This window comes from Hemiscyllium ocellatum, chromosome 2 (assembly GCF_020745735.1).
Source record: "Hemiscyllium ocellatum isolate sHemOce1 chromosome 2, sHemOce1.pat.X.cur, whole genome shotgun sequence".
NCBI classification, from domain to species: Eukaryota; Metazoa; Chordata; class Chondrichthyes; order Orectolobiformes; family Hemiscylliidae; genus Hemiscyllium; species Hemiscyllium ocellatum.
Window position 1 is genome coordinate 101,033,503 of NC_083402.1, and position 19,410 is coordinate 101,052,912.

Consider the following 19,410-nt stretch of genomic DNA (forward strand, 5'->3'; position numbering starts at 1 on the left):
AACCACCTTACCATACATCGAAGAAGTTTCAGAAATGACAGCCAGACTACTAAGACCCCGCGGAGTCCAAGGAGCACACAAACCCACCAACACTCTCAAACAAAAACTAACCAACTTAAAAGACCCAGTACAACCCATGGACAAAATCAACGTCATTTACAAATTTCCATGCAAGGACTGCCACAAACACTACGTCGGACAAACAGGAAGAAAGTTAGCCACCAGGATACACTAACACTAACACCAACTAGCCAGAAAAAGACACGATCCTCTCTCCCTTGCAGCCCTACACACGGATGAAAAAAAACCCACCATTTCGACTGGGACAACACATCTATCCTGGGACAGGCTAAGCAAAGACATGCCAGAGAATTCCTAGAGACCTGGCACTCCAACCACAACGCCACAAACAAACATAGATCTAGATGCCACCTATCAACTCCCCCGAGAAAACGAACAGGAAATGACATCACCATAAACCCCAGGAACCTCATCCAGGAGAAAGATAAAAATAGAAAGCAGGAGACAACAGTTTCGCTTCACTTGGAGGTTGCCACTGATGATATTACCTAGCCAGGTAACGAAATGTCTGAATATCAAACTTACAGCTCAGTGAGCAAACCTACACCCCTTGGTAAGATTTATTTTTCAAATTATAGTTTAATGCAACACTTCGCTTAAAAATTAGGATAACTAGATTTCAGATTATTATGGCTGGATTGCTTAAATTTTTATATTAATTCAACTGGTATTTGATACTTTGCATGTCTGTAAACTTTCCTGTTTATAAATATAAAATGTCAATTTGGTTAGATTTTCCTGTGTCCACACAGTGGAAGTTTCCACCTCAAAAGCGTAGTTATGTGGAATGTCCACTCTCAAGGGTGATTGGATTACTTAACCACTGTGGTCAAATGAAGCTGATTTTAGCTAACCAAATTGGTTGTTTAAAGCCATTAATTCAAAAGCCATATTTATCACAAAATAATAAAATTAAAAATGAACTCTTTGGAGCTGCAGCACCGTTTCCTTGTTAGCTTTTGCCATTTTAATGAGTCATATCAATTTAAAGCTTGTTGCTTTAATTTTAATGTGCAAATACATGCTATCTACGAATAAGGAAAAAATCAAATGATGGACCTCTGTTCTAATAGGTATAAATCTGGAAATTGATCAGGCCAGCAATATTCCCCTGTTTTATGAAGTACTGTGTCAGATGGCAGCTTTGTCAGGCTTTTTCTACCTTTTTTGAAAACTTGTTCAAAGATTTTACATGAAAAATTCAACTAAGGGTGTGATGCAACACTAATCCAATAGAAAATCATTAAGCCTGGCAGTAATGTTCAGCTATTGAAGTCCTGAGATGAGGAATTTCTTCACTGAATCATTGGGATTCTCTACCCCAGAGAGCTGCAAAAGTTCAGTCATTGAGTATATTCAAGCCTGAAATTGGTAGATGTCATAGTAAAAGCATTGTGGAACAATGCAGCAAAATAGTGTTGAAATAAGAGTCATGATCTCGTAGGTTAATAAGTTGGTCTTGGATGAATAATCTGCCCCTGTTCCTAGTTCTTGTCTTTTTAAAGTGTTAGGACTGAACTATTTAGTTCTAGATGAATCTTGAACTCTAATGTGTTAATCATTAGTTGCCGTGAAAGTTTACTTTTATAAACAACAAGTTTTATTGTTTCAGACCTTTTAATAACTTGAATGGATTGATTTAATTTTTAAAGATTTTTATTCTTTTCTGTTTTCATACTCCATTTCAATCCCTCCTTTGTTTCTATGCATTATAAAATTAATTCAGAGAATTTGTAATTCATTCTTCCATAGCTACTATATTACAATCCATTCTAGTCGCTACAGTTTATTAAGGATATGGATTGAGGTCCTCAAATGGTTTACCAGAATGTTCCAAATGTGTTTCCCGGTTGAATGGAGAAGCTGGTGGTGTCTCCCTTGGGGCAAAATGGTTTTCGGAAGACTTGATTTGAGGTGTACAAGTTCATGGCAGGTTTAGGTAAAGAGACAAAGAAAAACTGTTCACATTAGCTGATGTTGCAAGGACTAGCAAGCACCAATTTAAGGTTTGTTGGCAAGAGTTATGGGGAAATGTTAAAAATAATCTTTTAATGCAGTAAGAATTAATGACCTGTGACAGGCAACCTACAAGCTGAGGCAATCGGTTATTTCCAAAAGGAAATTAAATGGACACTTAAAATAAGCTTGCGAAACTGTGGAACTAGGGCTGAAGAATGGAATTGACTGACTGTGTTATTCTACAGGTCATCTCTGACTCACTGCTGATTGTCCTCCTGCACTTTAATAAATCTTGATTCTTGTCTAACTGTTTTGCATTACTAATGAATAGTTATAATGCCTCCTATTTGTACAGTAAATCTTTTGGATACAAATTGTAGCTCCATGTTATGCTTTACTTTGTAATAGAATTCTAAAATCATAGAATCACAGAATTATAAAGTACTGAAGGTTTGGACGCTGTAAATCGAACAACAAATTGCTGGAAAAGCTCAGCAGGTCTGGCAGCATTTGTAAAGAGAAATCAGAATGTTGGATCAGGTGATCCTTCCTCAGAACACCTTAGAGATTTGTGTCAGCTCTTTTCAGTAACTAAAAGTTAGTACCACCTTTTTTTTTCATCCCCACCCCCCCTCATTTTCTTTGGAATTCTTCTCCTTGGTCTGTTTCTCAAATATCCTTTTGAATACAACCAAAGACTGTTATAAAACCCATTGGAGAACTGCAAAGCAAAATCGCACTTACCAAATGATTTCTAAATGATGAAGTACTAAAAAATGTAAGTGAAGCTCTACACTGCATCACTCAGATGCATTTTAAAGTTAGTGTCTCTCCTCTTAGACAGGGTTCAAGTCCCATCTGATCCAGAGGAGAGTACTAACAACACTGAATGGGTTGATTTAATTTTTTATTAATCCATTTTCTAAAAAATGAAACTGAGCCAGTACTTAGGGTCATAGAGATGTACAGCATGGAAACAGACCCTTCGATCCAACCCGTCCATGTCGACCAGATATCCCAACCCAATCTAGTCCCACCTGCCAGCACCTGGACCATATCCCTTCAAACCATTCCTATTCATATACCCATCCAAATACCTCTTAAATGATGCAATTGTACCAACCTCCACCACAACCTCTGGCAGCTCATTCCAGACATGTAGTGCCCTCTGTGTGAAAAAGTTGCCCCTTAGGTTTCTTTTATATCTTTCCCCTCTCGCCCTAAACCTATGCCCTCTAGTTCTGGACTCCCCGATCCCAGGGAAAAGACTTTGTCTATTTATCCTATCCATGCCCCTCATAATTTTGTAAACCTCTATAACGTCACCCCTCAGCCTCCGATGCTCCAGGGAAAACAGCCCCAGGTAGATAAACAGTAAATGATATTTAAAATAAAAATTACTTGTGAAATTTATCAGTGCAATAAGCTACATTTTACAGTTTGTTTGCATCCTTCCCTGCAAATATGTATCTCCACCTTTTTTTTGTTGCAATTCGTGCTTTGTGTTGGCATTTAGGATGTGGGAGCACTCTCTTGATTTTTTTGGCTCTTGAGTTGCATTCACTGGCAGCTGTGTTCTATCTGTTGCTGGAGCAGCATATTATTTTGCAGAACCTACTTGGCTTATGTGATGCACATTTCCCCAGAGACCCTCTTTTAAATCCATGTTTGAAGCTGAAGTAGCAACATTTAAAATTCACAATCTCTGCCTTATACTTTTGCTTTCTGTCTAATTTACTGTACTATGTAGACATGGCACCTTTTTTAAGTGAGGCTTATGTTTGTGGCCACTTGGCTTTTTGTATTCTATATGTCTTTGTGTTACTCCAGGTCAAGGAGCCACCTGTCTAATGGACTAGTATTTACCATTGAATTTTTTAAAAAAAGCCTTTCAAACAGACCTTTAAGGAAAAAAGCCAAGTTTTCTCGGCAAGACATAACTAAATTACTGTATCTCTCTGTTTCTGGTTCGCACTAACACTTTATTCAACGAGTTAAAAATCGCACACCAGGTTATAGTCAACAGGTTTAATTGGAAGCACTAGCTTTTGGAGCGCTGCTCCTTCATCAGGTGGCAGCGCTCCAAAAGCTAGTGCTTTGAATTAAACCTGTTTAACTATAACCTGGTGTTGTGATTTTTAACTTTGTACACCCCAGTCCAACACCGGCATCTCCAAATAATTTATTCAACAGTACATTCCAAATTTTAATTGTTCTTTTGTGTAAAGTATGTTTTTTCTTAAGTCATAATGGCACAGTATGTCCATACTTTGTCCATAGACACTCAGCTGTTTAGGTTAGGCCATAGTTTGTCATTCATTTCCCTCCAGCCTTATATTCTGTTCTTTCTCTGTCATCAGCAACATGTGCCCTTTTATTCTCAACTTGTCATTGGAAGAAGTTTCCTTGGTTGAAAGATAAGTTTATCCAGGTTTTCCTCTCCTCCTCTTCCCCCCCCCCCATTATAGTAATCTCACAAGCTTCATATCCTGTCTAAAGTGTGGTTGTCTGAATTGGATAAAATACTTTAGCAGAACTAAATTAGTTGTTTACTTAGGTTTTGCAACACTTTTTTTTTCTCTACTGTAGGGTTCACAACCTTTTTTCTTCAACAATTTCTCTCTTTCGTCCACTTTAAGATTGCACAATTTAGTTTGTTGCTCCTTCTCAATCATAAGCTCTAATTCAATCATTTTTGTAATTAAATTTCTTTTGTCATGTTTGCTCATTTCACCATTTTTATTTTCCCCAAGTCTTTTGCTGTATTCCTCATAGTTTGTTACATTTACAAACTGATTTTTCCTTCTAGATACAGGATGACAAATTTGATAAAGCTATTTAAACTTGCTAAACACTGTTCAACTTGAAAGCAAAATGTTTCTTCAGAATGGCTACAACTGAGGCTCCAACTGACATTGTGATATTTCAGTGGATTTTTGTTTATGCTCTTACACATCGTAATGTGTCAGAGCATGTGATACTACATGCCATTTTTTAAATGGGGCAGGCCTATGAACAATATTTGGAGGGTATAGGTGATTCTTTTTGGTCATGACCTCTGCAAAGTATAGTTGAGGTTTCTTTTAAGATTTAGATAAAAAATTTCTGCTTGGCTGGTTGGAATGATTTTTTAAATTTGGGGGCGCTACAAATGGTAGGGTGCCTTGACATTAGAAACATAAACAGTTAGTGAAATTTAGAAAGATATGTCATTCACTTTGGATTGAAGTATACTGCACATTAGTTTGTTTTCATTGGAGAGTCCAGTACCTTTTTGTGTATATCAATCTCGAGTAATTGCCAGAGCTATGGTTATCATGGTTTGCTCAGGGTCGCCAAGAGAGGAGAAATCCTTAACATATCCATTTTCCTTGAAAGGAACGAGGAATTTATTAACATGCCAAGATCAGAGACTTGGAAACCACAATTAACCTTTAACCTTGGAATTTACAGCTTTACAAGATTAAGATTTTGTTTTAAATGGGGATAAGTAGAGCACAGCCCCATGTCGCAGAACATGTCACTAACTGTGACCGTGCATGCGTCATTGTTACCGAGTGTGGTGTTACAGCAATTACACAAAATGAACTATTAAAATTAAACATCTTGGTAAAATCTAAATGTCAGCTGATAATTGTATTTTGCTATAGGACTTAGCGTCCCTGTTCTTTGGATTGGAATTGTCAACAATGATTTAATGTATTCCTGGGGATTTGTTGATATGGCATTCATGATACCACTCATGATGCTTAACATATTTACTCACCTAATGTTATCCCATTGTTTTGTAAATGTTATTTACTTCAGTTTTGTGTGTAATTATCATTAACAGCTGATTAAGATATTTGACATTTGGTTTTGTTTTTTACATTACAGGAGCATCTGCTTTTCAAAACAGCACGCTTCCTGGACTGTGAAATTAAGGCATTTTGGTGTTTTTGAAAGGCGTTATTTAAATGTAAGCTTTTTTGTTTATGATAAAATGAATAGCCTAAATTTAGATAAATGGAGAAATGTAAGGATTAATTTTGTTTTAAATTAAAAAAACTTGTTCCGATAGAATTAACTGGAGAGAAAAATGGCAAATTTCACTCGGGTGAAAAGACAGTGGTGGTAACTTCTATGTCAAATTTTTAACCAGCTTTGTTTATCAAAATGAACAGATGAGTTTGGAGCAGAAATAGACAATTCAGCTCTATTCAAGTCTGCTCTACTATTTGATAAAACTATAGCTGATCTGATTTATAACCTCATCGACATTCCTGCCTAGCTGATTAATATTTCATCCCCCTTAACAAAATTCTAATACCCCTCTGCACTCTAAATATTTTGTAACTATGCTTCCACCACCTTGTAAAGAAGAAACTTCCAAAGACTTAATCCTGTAATGGAAAAAAAACTATTCCGTTTCTTTTAGATGGGCAACCAGTAAGCAGAAACCCCTAGTTCTAGATTCTCCCATAAGACATTCTCTCCACGTCAACTCCGTAAAGACTTTTCCAACACCTTTAATGTTTCAATCCAATCACATTTTGCTCGTCATGGCAGGAACTGAATAAACAATGTTCTACTAGCTTCCTAATTGTTGTACCTGCATATTAATTACTTGCGATTTGTGCTTAACTATGCCCAGATCCATTTTCATCTTTGAACTCTTCAGTTTTTTTTCGATAATGAATTTTTTCTTCTTCCTCTGAAGATTGACAAGCAAATTTCATTTGCCTACTCACTTAACCTATCTACATTTTCATGGCTGCCTCTTTTCCTCTTTGCATCTTATTTTCCTACCAATGTCATTCAATTTAATCAGGTTATTAGATAGCCCATACAATATTAAATTTATCTTGTATAGTATAACATTGGTATTATATAGCAAAGATTCTGACAAATAGAGTACCAGTGTAGGATGAGCAGGACAGTTGAGATGTGAACCACTTTTTTCCATTGACTTGTGTTTTCTCTCATTCTTAAACTGTTCGTGTTAACATTGATCTTCTGAGCCTGTTGTACTGAGGCTTCCCTGAAGTCTTTCATGATGGCTGTTGGGCCATTCATGACAATGTTGATAAGGCCTGATTGCAAATGAAGATTATCTTTACAAAGTGATGGAGTTTGTAACTGATGTCATGTGGTTGAAGACCACCCTTGTGTCAGCCACGTAATAGCTTCTTGAGCCTTTGATTTAAGGATATGAGACTGCTGTCATCTTACTGCTAGGTTCATCTGCTCTCCTTCTCTCAGATCCTGCACCTTGTGTAGATGCCAAAAGCATTGTTACTACATACACTGACTCTGCATTCCCATCCAGTCCCATAACCTTTGAATCCTTTCTCTAACAAGAATCTTCTCTATTTCTGATTTAAAATAATCCAGTGGCACACTCTCCGTAGCTCTTCCGCTGTTTTTATCACTATCTGTTTCTATCTCCCTATTTCTCCAGCTTGTGCATCTTTGACCCTCCTTACCACCCTTGCTGAGATTTATTTTTCTCTCCCTTCGATCTTCATTCATGAGATGCTGATATCACTAGCAAGGCCAATATTGCATTCTCATCCTTTTGGGAATGTAATGGTGAACGATTTTGAATTACTCTGTACATAATCCAACAGTCCTATTTCTGAAGGAATTCTAGCATATTTTTGACCTAGTGAAGAAGGATTGTAATTAAAGATAATGGGTTTGAAAGAAGCCTTTGGAAGTTGTTCCAATGCTGGATGCAATAAAAATTGAGTGATATATAGGGTACAGGTTGAACAGGGGTTGCTTTCTCCTAAATGGCTTTAAGCTTCAGATTATTAGGATTGCGGTTATCCAGACATGTTATAAGTATTTTGTTTATTCCTTACGTCAGTGGTCCTGAAGTTTTAATGAGTTAAGAGATGAATCACTTACTGGAAACTACCCACTCTCTCTGGTCTGTTTGAGCTACAAGTATTTTGTAGTTTGTGATGGCTTAGGATAATACGCTGGAAAATCAAGCCCTGCCATTCCCAGAGTCAACCCGAAAGGTTAAAATATTAAAGACACATGTAAAATTCCCCAAAATTACCTTTTGTTAAAAGACAAATTGACAGAAACACAGATCAGGTTTCTACAATGAACAAGAATTATGATTTATTGCAAGTAAATAGATTCCAGCTATAGGTAAACAATTATGAACTTTGCTCTAACTTTACTAGTTACAATTCTAATCACCTTTATAAACTCTCCATTCTATGCATAATATGAATGGGAGGACAGAGTGTTGGGAATTGATGTGAAGATTGTTCTGGTGAGTAACACCATAGACATAGGAGCAGAAATTATGCCATTCAGCCGATTGAGTCTGTTTTGTCGTTCCATCATGGCTGATAAGGTTCTCAACCCCATTCTCCTGGTTTCTCGCCATAACCCTTGATACTCAACATTTCTATTTCAGTCTTAAATATACTCAAATTATCTGGCCTCCTCAACCTTCTGTAGCATTGAATTCCATAGGTTCACCACTCTGGCTGAAGAAGTTTCTACTTATAGAACATAGAACATAGAAGGATACAGCGCAGTACAGGCCCTTCGGCCCTCGATGTTGCGCCGACCGAATCCTACCTAACCTATACTAGCCCAATAACTTCCAAATGCCTATCCAATGCCCGCTTAAATGACCATAAAGAAGGAGAGTTCACCACTGATACGGGCAGGGCATTCCATGAACACTCAACCCGCTGTGTGAAGAATCTACCCCTAACCTCTGTCCTATACCTACCACCCCTTAATTTAAAGCTATGTCCCCTAGTAACACCTGACTCCATTAGCGGTAAAAGGTTCTTAGTATCTACCCTATCTAAACCCCTAATCATCTTATACACTTCTATCAGATCTCCCCTAAACCTTCTCTTCTCCAATGAGAACAGCCCCAAGTGCCTCAGCCTTTCCTCATAAGATTTTCCTACCATTCCAGGCAACATCCTGGTAAACCTCCTCTGCACTCGTTCTAAAGCTTCCACATCCTTCCTATAGTATGGCGATCAAAACTGCACACAATACTCCAGATGAGGCCGCACCAGAGTCTTATACAACTGCAACTCAGTTCTTATCTCAGTTCTAAAAGGTCTTCCCTTTACTCTGTGCCTTTGGGCCCTAGTCTCTCCTACCAACCCCCAAACCAGTTTATCCTTCTAAACTCCATCGAGTATAGACCAAGTCCTGAAGCATTCCACACATGATGTGGTGGTGGTGGGCGGACAAAGTTTTTTTTAAAAAAAATCTCAACACCAATGGTTACAGTCCAACAGGTTTATTTGAAAGAAAAGGTTTTGGAGCACTGATCCTTTTGTCAGGTAGCTAATCTTAATACCAAAATGCAGGACCTCTCACTTCCCCACGCTATATTTCATCTGCTGTTTCTTTGCCCACTCTCCTAACTTGACCAAATCCCTCTGCAGCCTTCCCGCTGCCTCAATGCTCCCTGTTCCTCTACGTATCTTTGTGTTATCTGAAAGCTTAGCCAGAATGCCCTCAGTTCCTTCATCTAGAACATTAAAGTGTATAAAGTGAAAAACTGTGGTCCCGATACTGAGTCTTGCAGAGCACCACTTGTCACCAGTCACCAACCTGAAAAAGGCCCTTTTATCCCCACTGTCTGCTTTCTGCCAGACAACCTAGCTTCTATTCATGCTAGCATCTTCCCTCTAACATCATGGGTCCTTACCTTACTCAGTAGCCGCCTGTGCAGCATCTTATCAAAGGCCGCCTTGAAGTCTAGGTAGATACATCTATTGGCTCCCCTTCGCCTAACCTGCTCATTACTTGGTCAAAGAATTCGAACAGATTTATCAGTTATGACCTCCCCTTAATGAAACCATGCTGAGTTTGTCCTATTTTACCATAGACTTCCAAGTATTCGGAAATCTCATCCTTCACAATGGATTCCAGGATCTTGCCCAAGACCTAGGTTCCTAATGAAGGGTTTTTGCCCGAAATGTCGAATTTCCTGTTCCTTGGATGCTGCCTGACCTGCTGCGCTTTAATCAGCAACACATTTTCAGCCAAGACCTAGGTTAGGCTAATTAGTCTATAATTTTCCGTCTTTTGCCATACTTTTTTTTGTCTAAAACAGGGGTGTCACATGAGCAATTTTCCAGTCCTGAGACCCTCCTCGATTCTAGTGATTCCTGAGATATCGCCACTAATGCCTTCACTATCACTTCAGCTATCTCCCTTTAAACTCTGGGGTGTGGTCCAAATGGTTTATCCACCTTTTGGGCCATTCAGTTTTTCTAACATCTTGCTGGTGGTCACCATATTCAGCTCTGCTTCCACACACTCTTGAACTTTTGGGATAGTACTTCTGTCTTCCACCATGAAGACTGACGCAAAGTAATTATTCAGTTCCTCAGCTGTTTCCTTGTTACCCACGACTATCGCTGCAATGTTACTTTCCAGTGACTCAGTATCCACTTTTGCATTGCTTTTGCCCTTTTTATATAACTAAAGAAACTCTGCCTTTTTTCATATTATTGGCTAATTTATCCTAATTTAATCTTGTCTTTTTTTTGTTGCCCTCTGTTTTTGTAAGCTTCCTAATCCTCTGGTTTCCCACTGCCCTTCGGCACATCATATACTATCCCTGACCTCCCTAGTCAGTCAAGTTTGCCTCATCCTCCCTGTACCATGCTGCCTTTTCCTCAGGATGAATCTCTGCTATGTCACCTAAATTACTCCAAAAGGTTCTACCATAGCTGTTCCACTCTTTTCTGCTAGGCTCCTCCCAGTCAATTCTACCTATCTCCTCCCTCATGCCTCTGTAGATGCCTTTATTCAGCTGTAATACCATTACCTCTGGTTCTATCTTCTCCCCCTCAAATTGCAGAGTAAATTTCATCATATTATGATGACTGTCTCCTAAGAGTTCCTTCAGATTAAACTCCCTTATCAAGTCTGCTTATTGCACAAGACCATATCCAGCCTTGTCTGTTCCCTCGAGGGCTGTACCACAAGCTGCTCCAACAAGCTATCTTGTAGACTTTTCACAAAATCCATTTTTGTGCAATTCACTACTAACCTGATTTTTCCCAGTCCACTTGCTTATTGAAATCCCCCAGGATCACTGACTTTGCCTTTCCTACACAACTTTTCTATCTCCTGGTATCTCTTGCACCCCAGCTTCTGACTACTGTTAGGAAGCCTGTACATAACTTGAACAATGGTTTTTTCACCTTTTGTGGTTCCTCAATTCTACACCACCTGACCCTACTTTGTTTCTTATTATTTGATTTAATTGCTCTTTTACTAATAGGGCAATCCCACCTCCTCTGTCCACCTGCCTATCTTTTCGATCGGATGTATACCCTTGAATATTCAGCTCCCAATCCTGATCCCCTTGCAGACATGTCTGTGATGCTCACCATGTCAAACCTGGAAATTTCAGTATATAATGCCTTCAATCCTGTATTAACTGCCCTTCTGATTGTCATTTATTTGTCCAGTGTGCTTGAAGTTAGTTAACCCTTTCTTTACAATTGTCCTTTATTTATCTGTGCTGGAGATTTTAATAACCCCTCAAGTTCCACATTTTTACTACCACCACCTTTTAATTTGGGTTTTTAAGTTTCCCCTATAAATGAACCCCTCCCCCCAGTTACACCCATTTAGTGTCTACAGCCCTAGTTATGCGATTCATTCAGACTTTGGTCCCAGCACAGTTCAGATGAAGACAGTCCTATTGGAACAGGTCCTTCGGCACCAGTACTAGTGCCAATGTCCCATGAATTCAAACCATTTTCATCTCTGACACCTCCTCCCCCCCCTCCTGGACCTCTCCGTCTCCATTAATGACGACCGACTTGACACTGACATTTTTTTTACAAACCCACCGACTCCCACAGCTACCTGGATTACACCTCTTCCCACCCTACCTCTTGCAAAAATGCCATCCCATATTCCCAATTCCTCCGCCGTTTCTGTTCCCAGGAGGACCAGTTCCGCCACAGAACACACCAGATAGCCTCCTTTAGAGGCCACAATTTCTCTTCCCACGTGGTTAAAGATGCCCTCCAAAGCATCTCGTCCACATCCCGCACCTCCGCCCTCAGACCCCATCCCTCCAACCGTAACAAGGACAAGAATGCCCCTGGTGCTCACCTTCCACCCTACCAACCTTTGCATAAACCAAATCATCCGCGGACATTTCCGCCACCTCCAAAAAGGCCCCACCACCAGGGATATATTTCCCCCTCCACTCCTTTCCGCCTTCCGCAACGACCTCCATGACTACCTGGTCAGGTCCACGCCCCCCTACAACCCACCCTCCCATCCTAGCACCTTCCCCTGCCACCGCAGGAACTGCAAAACCTGCACCCACACCACCTCCCTCACCTCCATCCAAGGCCCTAAAGGAGCTTTCTACATCCATCAAAGTTTTACCTGCACATCCACTAATATCATTTATTGAATCCGTTGCAGTCTCCTCTACATAGAGAGACTGGACGCCTCCTAGCAGAGCGCTTTAAGCAACATTTCCAGGACCCCCACACCAATCAACCACACCACCCTGTGGCCCAACATTTCAACTCTCCCTCCCACTCTGCCGAGGACATGGAGGTCCTGGGCCTCCTTCACCGCCACTCCCTCTCCACTAGACACCTGGAGGAAGAACACCTCAGAACACTTCAACCCCAGGGCATCAATGTGGACTTCAACAGTTTCCTCATTTCCCCTTCCCTCACCTCACCCTAGTTCCAAACTTCCAGCTCAGCACTGTCCCCATGACTTGTCCTACCTGCCTATCGTCTTTTCCACCTATCCACTCCTCCCTCCCCCCGCCCCCGACTTATCACCTTCATCCCCTCCCCCACTCACCTATTGTACTCTATGCTACTTTCTTCCCACCTCCACCCTCCTCTAGCTTATCTCTCCACGCTTCAGGCTCTCTGCCTTTGTTCCTGATGAAGGGCTTTTGCCCGAAACGTCGATTTTACTGCTCTTCAGATGCTGCCTGAACTGCTGCGTTCTTTCAGCACCACTAATCCAGAATCTGGTTTCCAGCATTTGCAGTCATTGTTTTTACCCAGTTCTCCCACGCCAATCTTTTGAGCTGTGCATTACCTGCTTAATCTTATTGAGCCTCAACCAAATAGCTCGTGGCTCATGTTGTAATCCAGGTTCTGCTGTTTAATTTAGATACAAGCTGTTCATACTACCTTAACGAACCTCTGCCCTAGTTTTATCTATGTCATTGGATTATTACCCTCTAAGTTCCTGTGCAGCCTAGATGAAAGATCCCAAACTTGAGCACCAAGCAGGCAACACCAATCGTTGGGACTCTTGATCCTGGTCACAGAACAGTGTCTATGCCTTTAACTATACTATCCCTAATTAGAACAACACTTCTGTTCTCCCCACCACACTTGAATGACTCCCTGCACTGTGGCGCTGCTGTCCCTATTCCCGTTCACACGGAGCAAAATTCTTGAACCTGTTGGACAAAGATGGGCTGTGGCTCCTGCAGCTCTACCTCCTGGAGCCCTCTATCTGCCTCGCTCAACCACACTATCCTGTCCCTGACTACTGGCTGAATTCGAGTTAGTCTAAGGAGTTTCCTGAAACACAGAATCCAGGTAACTGTCCCCCGGATCTTTCACAATGTTTGAAGCTTAGACTCCAACCTATTAACTTTGAGCCAGAGTTCTTTCAGCAACCAACAGTTACTACAGACGTGGTCACTGGGAACTGCAGTGGGATCCACCAGCTCCCACGTCGTGCAGAAACATATCACCTGACCCTTCGTCCTATTTTAATGAAATAGTTGTGAATTTGGTTTTTCTAACTTTAACTTTGTCTCTGCTTATGCAAGTTGTAACCAATAAATTAACGATTCATTTTAACAGAGTCAAATTTAGCAAAGTACAGTGCTGATTGGTTGTCGTTATCTGATGCTTCCAATGGTCTGCAAAAGGAACTGATGGGTGGTTGATTTATTTAAAGGTTTTTGGTATCAGTTTAAAACTCACCACTTACAGTAACTACTGAAGGAAAGAAACTGGTTTCTTGAGCCCTGAATTGCTTTCCGTTTAGAAAGCAGAGAGGTCCTGAACTGGAAATAGATATGAAGCCTTCTTATTATCTTGTTCATAGTCCCAGGTTGTTGAGCTGTGTGAGAACTAAGGTTTTCTTTATCGTGTCTGTGGACTAGTGACTAGTTATCAGCTGCTGGTCAACCAAAGATCCGTTTGTGCACGACCTTGGGCTGCAGCTTGTAGGTATACTTCAGTTGCTGCTTGACCAAGCAGCTCTGTAAATCACACTTGCAATGAGATTTCAAAATATGCAACAATCATCCAGCAGTCCTTGGTTTTAAAAAGTATTTTTCTCTCATTGGTCGACAATTTAAAATCCAGTTTTTTTAAACAAACATGTCTTTATAACTGTCTATATAACTGCCTAGTTGCCTTTTCTAATCAAAGGTAAATCACAAAGTGATAAAGTTGTTAAAATCAAAAGAAGGCAATCTGTGTCCTTTTTTTTTTGCCCATTTGTTTTCTCATTTTATACGGATTTTCCTCTTTGCTAGTCCCCTGTTTGTATTGGTCTACTACGATTTTGGGAGTTTTTAAGCAGTGCAGATTGGCTTAATATTATCATCCTCACAATGCAAAATACTGTTCAGAATGTTTTGCAAGATATAACACTTCACATATGGATCTTAGGCACAGTTTCTCCTGAAGTAGCATTTGGGAATTGGACATCCAGTTCTGAGGAGCTTTGCCCAAAGTAGAGACTTCTGTAGACTTCTGCCTCCTGCATTTGAATTGAGCACAAAATCGGTAAATTTGCACAAGGTGGCTGAATTTTCTGTTTATTGGGTCTTGGAGGAATTTATGAAATTCATATTACATTAAAGCAAGACTGCTTCATAACCTGGTTTCATAATGTTTTCAAGTTTCTTCTTGCAGTGACCACTTTATATTCCTAAAACACAATATTAAAGATGATACTAGACAATATTGTTGATTTACAAGCTTTAAGAGCATGAGTTCTTTATCAACTGTGCAACCATGACAGGCCAAACTGCTGCTGTTCTGAGTAATTACCTCTAAAACCACTCATTACTCAGCTCAGAGGCTTTAACAGATTGTTTTGTTGCATAATTAAGTGCAGGACAGGAAATGTGCACTATAATTTTCTATTGAGTATAGAATTTGTAGCAGAACTCATCTTTTTCATTTAATATTCCTTTTTTAAGATTTTTAAAAAAAATTCTGTCCCTGTTGAAGTATGTTCTTCGTCAAGTTATAGTTGAAACTGTGTCCAATTTTGAGACATTCGTCCCATAGGATAGATTAACCTTCTGTACTCTCTGTAGGAAGAGGAATGCATTTAAAATTAGGGCTGATATCAAATTCATTATTGATGAGAATGTTAAATAAAATTGAACCAATATTGCCTTGAGTACTGCAGCTTAGCAGTAAACCTAATTGGGATTTTTTTGCCTTTGTTTACATGTTGTACCCTTTTGAATTTTAGGAAAGTTTTGGCACCAGAAAGATCGATTTCATCTTGTGATTGGAAGCATGTTAGAAGGCTTAGGTAAGAATTATGTGCAGTTATCATGCTTTTGTTGAGAGAATGACTTGCTAGTTGGATCCCTTTTTAAAACAAAAATGCCTTTACTCCAGAATAGGTGCTGGTACTGTTTCTGTGGCATTGAATTATGTTAATCAATCAGAAGAATGTATTGAACTAAACTAAATGCAGTATAATGTATAGCTGATCTCAACTTGCCATTTGGGGACCCCCTGGAAAGGGTTTTCAAGAAACATCATAATGTTACAACTGAGATGGGAAGAGTGCATTGCCTTTTTCTTGTCATTACTCCACAGATAACAATATAGGTGTAAACGTTTTGCCCAGCTCTCCATTTATGGCAATCCTATGCATTAAGACATCAACCAGGTTTCTTGGTTTATTATAAAATTTCATCAGTGGAAATCCAGAAATTGGTTAATATAGTTTAATAAGCACACCTGATGTAATGGGAATGGGCTTTCTTTATAGAAATTCACTTTTTAAGATCAAAACTTCCCAGCAGCTTTTGAAGACCAAAAACAAAGGCTGAGTTATTCCGATGCAGTCAGTCTGACATTCTGCCTGTAACTAATGTTAAACACATAGTTGCAGCTGGTGCCTCTTGCAGATAGTTGCAAGAAACGTTGACAAATACTTTGAACCTGCAACTACTTTAGAATCGTTCCAATTTAGATTGATCTTCAGACTTATTGCAAACTACTCCCACCAATGTCAAAAGCAGAGTCTGGAACCTGAGAGTTCTAAGTCCAGGGAGGTGGTCTCCAGTAAGAGACATGATTGTCAAGAAAAGCCTTGCTTTTTTAAGAAAAGAAAATTTCATTATCATCTTTTATCTCTTTGAAAATGGAATGCAATAAATTTAACAATAGTCGACACAATAAGAAGTTTTTGTAACCATATGTACTAATTACATTAATTTGCATTTAAGCAGGCAGGAATTGTTTTTCCACATTTTTGATATTTTTTTCCCAGAATGGGAAAGCCTAGTTTGAAATCAAAAATAAAATGTAGGGTGAATAGTCAGGGTACCGTGCTTTCACTTTTCCTGAATTGAATCCAAGCTAAGCTGACTGCAGTGATCCTATAAGAGTAATAAGAAATGGGAACAGGAGTAGTAGGTTTCACCCCTCCTCACGTTCAATTTCCTGTCATTTTTCTATAATGCTCGAAATCCCTAACTGATCAAAAAACTATCTTTCAGCCTTAACCTACACAAGGATACCATCCCCACAAAAAAGTAGTTTTCTGTGGCAGGGAGTTCCAAAAACTCCCAACCCTCTGAAAGAAGAAATTTCTCCTCTTCTCCATCTTAAGATTGGTACCCCTTAATTCTGATGCTATGACCCCTGGTCCTAGACACACTCATAAGGGGAAGCATCCTTTCAGGCCTGTTTTTAAATAACACATTCTTAGTTGCAACTTTTGTCCTTTTTAAACTCCATTTGAGTAGAGTTTTAACCTATTTAAGCTTTGCTCATAAGACAATCCCTCCATTCCAAAGATCATCCTGATGAGCCTTCTCAGGATTTCATTGAAGGCAATTCAATCTTCTAAATAAAGGTACCAAAACTCTCAGCACTGCAGATATGGTCTCGCTTGTATTTTGTACAGCACCTTGAGTCTCTCTGAAATTCAGTCCAGTCATAGGGACCTAGATAAAAGCGGGTACAGTAATACATACTGCTATCTCTAGTAGCCATACACTCAGACAACCAGCAACATGAATTTGACTGGGAAAACACCACTATCATAGGACAAGCCAGACAGAGAACAGCCAGAGAATTCCTAGAAGCATGGCATTCATCCCCAAACTCCATCAACAGACACATTGACCTGGACCCCACATACAAATCACTGCAGCTGAAACTGACACCCGGAAGCGGCAAGAACAAACCACTATAAATACCGGAAGAAACATCAAAGCAGCGCTTCACACGAGGCTCCAACAGCACTGATGTTCCCTAGCCAGGGAACGAAACGTTTGCAGCAAAAACTCCCAGCTCGGCGAGCAGAACCACAACAACAAAGTATTTAGAAATAGCAATAATGGAATTTCCTTCTATTAGTAATAAGTACACAGCATTGATTATTTTCCACGATCTTTATCTACTGCAATAGAATGTGAAAAGGTGACCAGAAAATGGTAATTGAGTTATGTGGGGCACTTTGGCTAATAATTACAAAGTGTCAACATATCCACAGCAACAATCATTGCAGTGCTGACATCCTGCTATTTGGTAGATGAAAATCCTCTGTTATGAAGGTGTCAGGGGTACTGTACCTTAGCGCTGAAAGCTAGCAAGGACTTAGAGGCACACAGTACTAGAAAACTTACAATGTAACATTTTGATCCAGCAGCTAGCGGTACGTGGGTTGCTATGAGACAAAAAAAACTAATTCAAATTCGGCCAATCAGTTTAAATTGTGCCCCAAAATACTAAACTCCCAATCAAGTTTGAATTTGTTATTTTGACAGTATTAAAACCAATGAAATAATACCAATGCTTTGGGGTATAAATATTAAACAAATTGAACCATTGGGGAACTGCCAAAAAACCAACCGATGTAGGCTGCAAGTAAGAACTGAGAGGTACCTGTCTGGTGAAGGAGTTTGCACTGGAAAAAAAGATTGACACCAACTTGGAGAGCAAATCTACAGAGGAAGATAGCAAGAGAAGATTCAACACATGGCTTGTTTTAGAATTTGTAATTTTCTGTAAATCTTAATCGGGGGCTTTTCGGGCTAGTATTGTCAGGGGGAAGGTAAAAGATAGCTTTGGATAAATGAGTTGTAAATAGTTTAATTATTCTGCTAGACATTTTTTAAAAATAAAATATTATTAGTTTTTACTTCAGTGACGTTTTGGACAGTGTTTTGTCTTTAATTTTAACAATTACAGCACAGGTTAAATCATTTTGTGTTGCAGGGTTAAATTAATAGGGTTTTTTTTAGCTGCGTTGTAACAAGTAATGTTGACTTATTTAGCAGATAATGTAAATAAAAGCAAATGTTTTACAGAGTAACAGAAATGAGTTATTCTTTAAAGTGAAGAGGGCCTACCTAAGGTCTTAAATGAGTACTTTGGTAACATACTGTTTGTTACTGAAGACCAATGCAATGTAACTGCAAATGAGAAGGCAGAACCAGTGTTAGAAAAGCTAAAAATAGAGGAAACACAACCAAGTTATTGGTACTCCTTTAAAGTATGACAGCTACCTAGTTTGTTACATGCATTGGGAAGGAAAGTTGACATTCTGAAGCCTACGGCTTCGTGGATAGGATAATCCAGAGGACTGAAGTATTGACAATGTTATTTCCTTTCCATTGAAGGGAGTGGCAAGATTCAAAGGGATAGCCAAGGCCACCCATATGGGGCCCCAGCTGTGCCTGTATCTTTGATAGGATATGTAGAACACACCATCTTGTGCAGATATACTGGCCACAGCACTCCCCCACCTTTCCCTCCAATACATTGACTATCTGTCCTACGTTGATCTCACGTTCACCTGGATGATTTCTAATACTTACCTCCCCATCTTGGACTTTTCTGGTGACTGACTCAACACGGACATCTATTTCAAACCCACCGACTCCCACAGCTACCTGGACTATACCATCTCCCACTGCCTCCTATAAAAAATGTGACCGTTAGTCCAAATTGCCTCTGCCATATCTGCTCTGAGGAGGAGCAATTCCACTCTAGGACATCCCAGATGGGTTCCTATTTCAAGGACTGCATTTTCCCCTCCCACGTGATCAACAATAGGAGCACGTTTCGTCAGCTTAGTCGTAGGTGTACAGCATGT

The 19,410-nt window shown here is 39.7% G+C and overlaps 1 protein-coding gene across 1 annotated transcript in view; it reads left to right on the forward strand.

Moving 5' to 3' along the window:
- LOC132824441 (multiple PDZ domain protein) overlaps positions 1-19,410 on the forward strand; it is a 381,408-nt gene that overhangs the window by 30,273 nt on the left and 331,725 nt on the right. Inside the window, exons 2-3 of the mRNA XM_060838941.1 lie at positions 5,917-5,998; positions 15,541-15,603. Of these exons, the coding sequence (XP_060694924.1) occupies positions 15,588-15,603 (16 nt within the window). The 5' untranslated portion in view covers positions 5,917-5,998; positions 15,541-15,587. The remainder of the gene's footprint in view (positions 1-5,916; positions 5,999-15,540; positions 15,604-19,410) is intronic.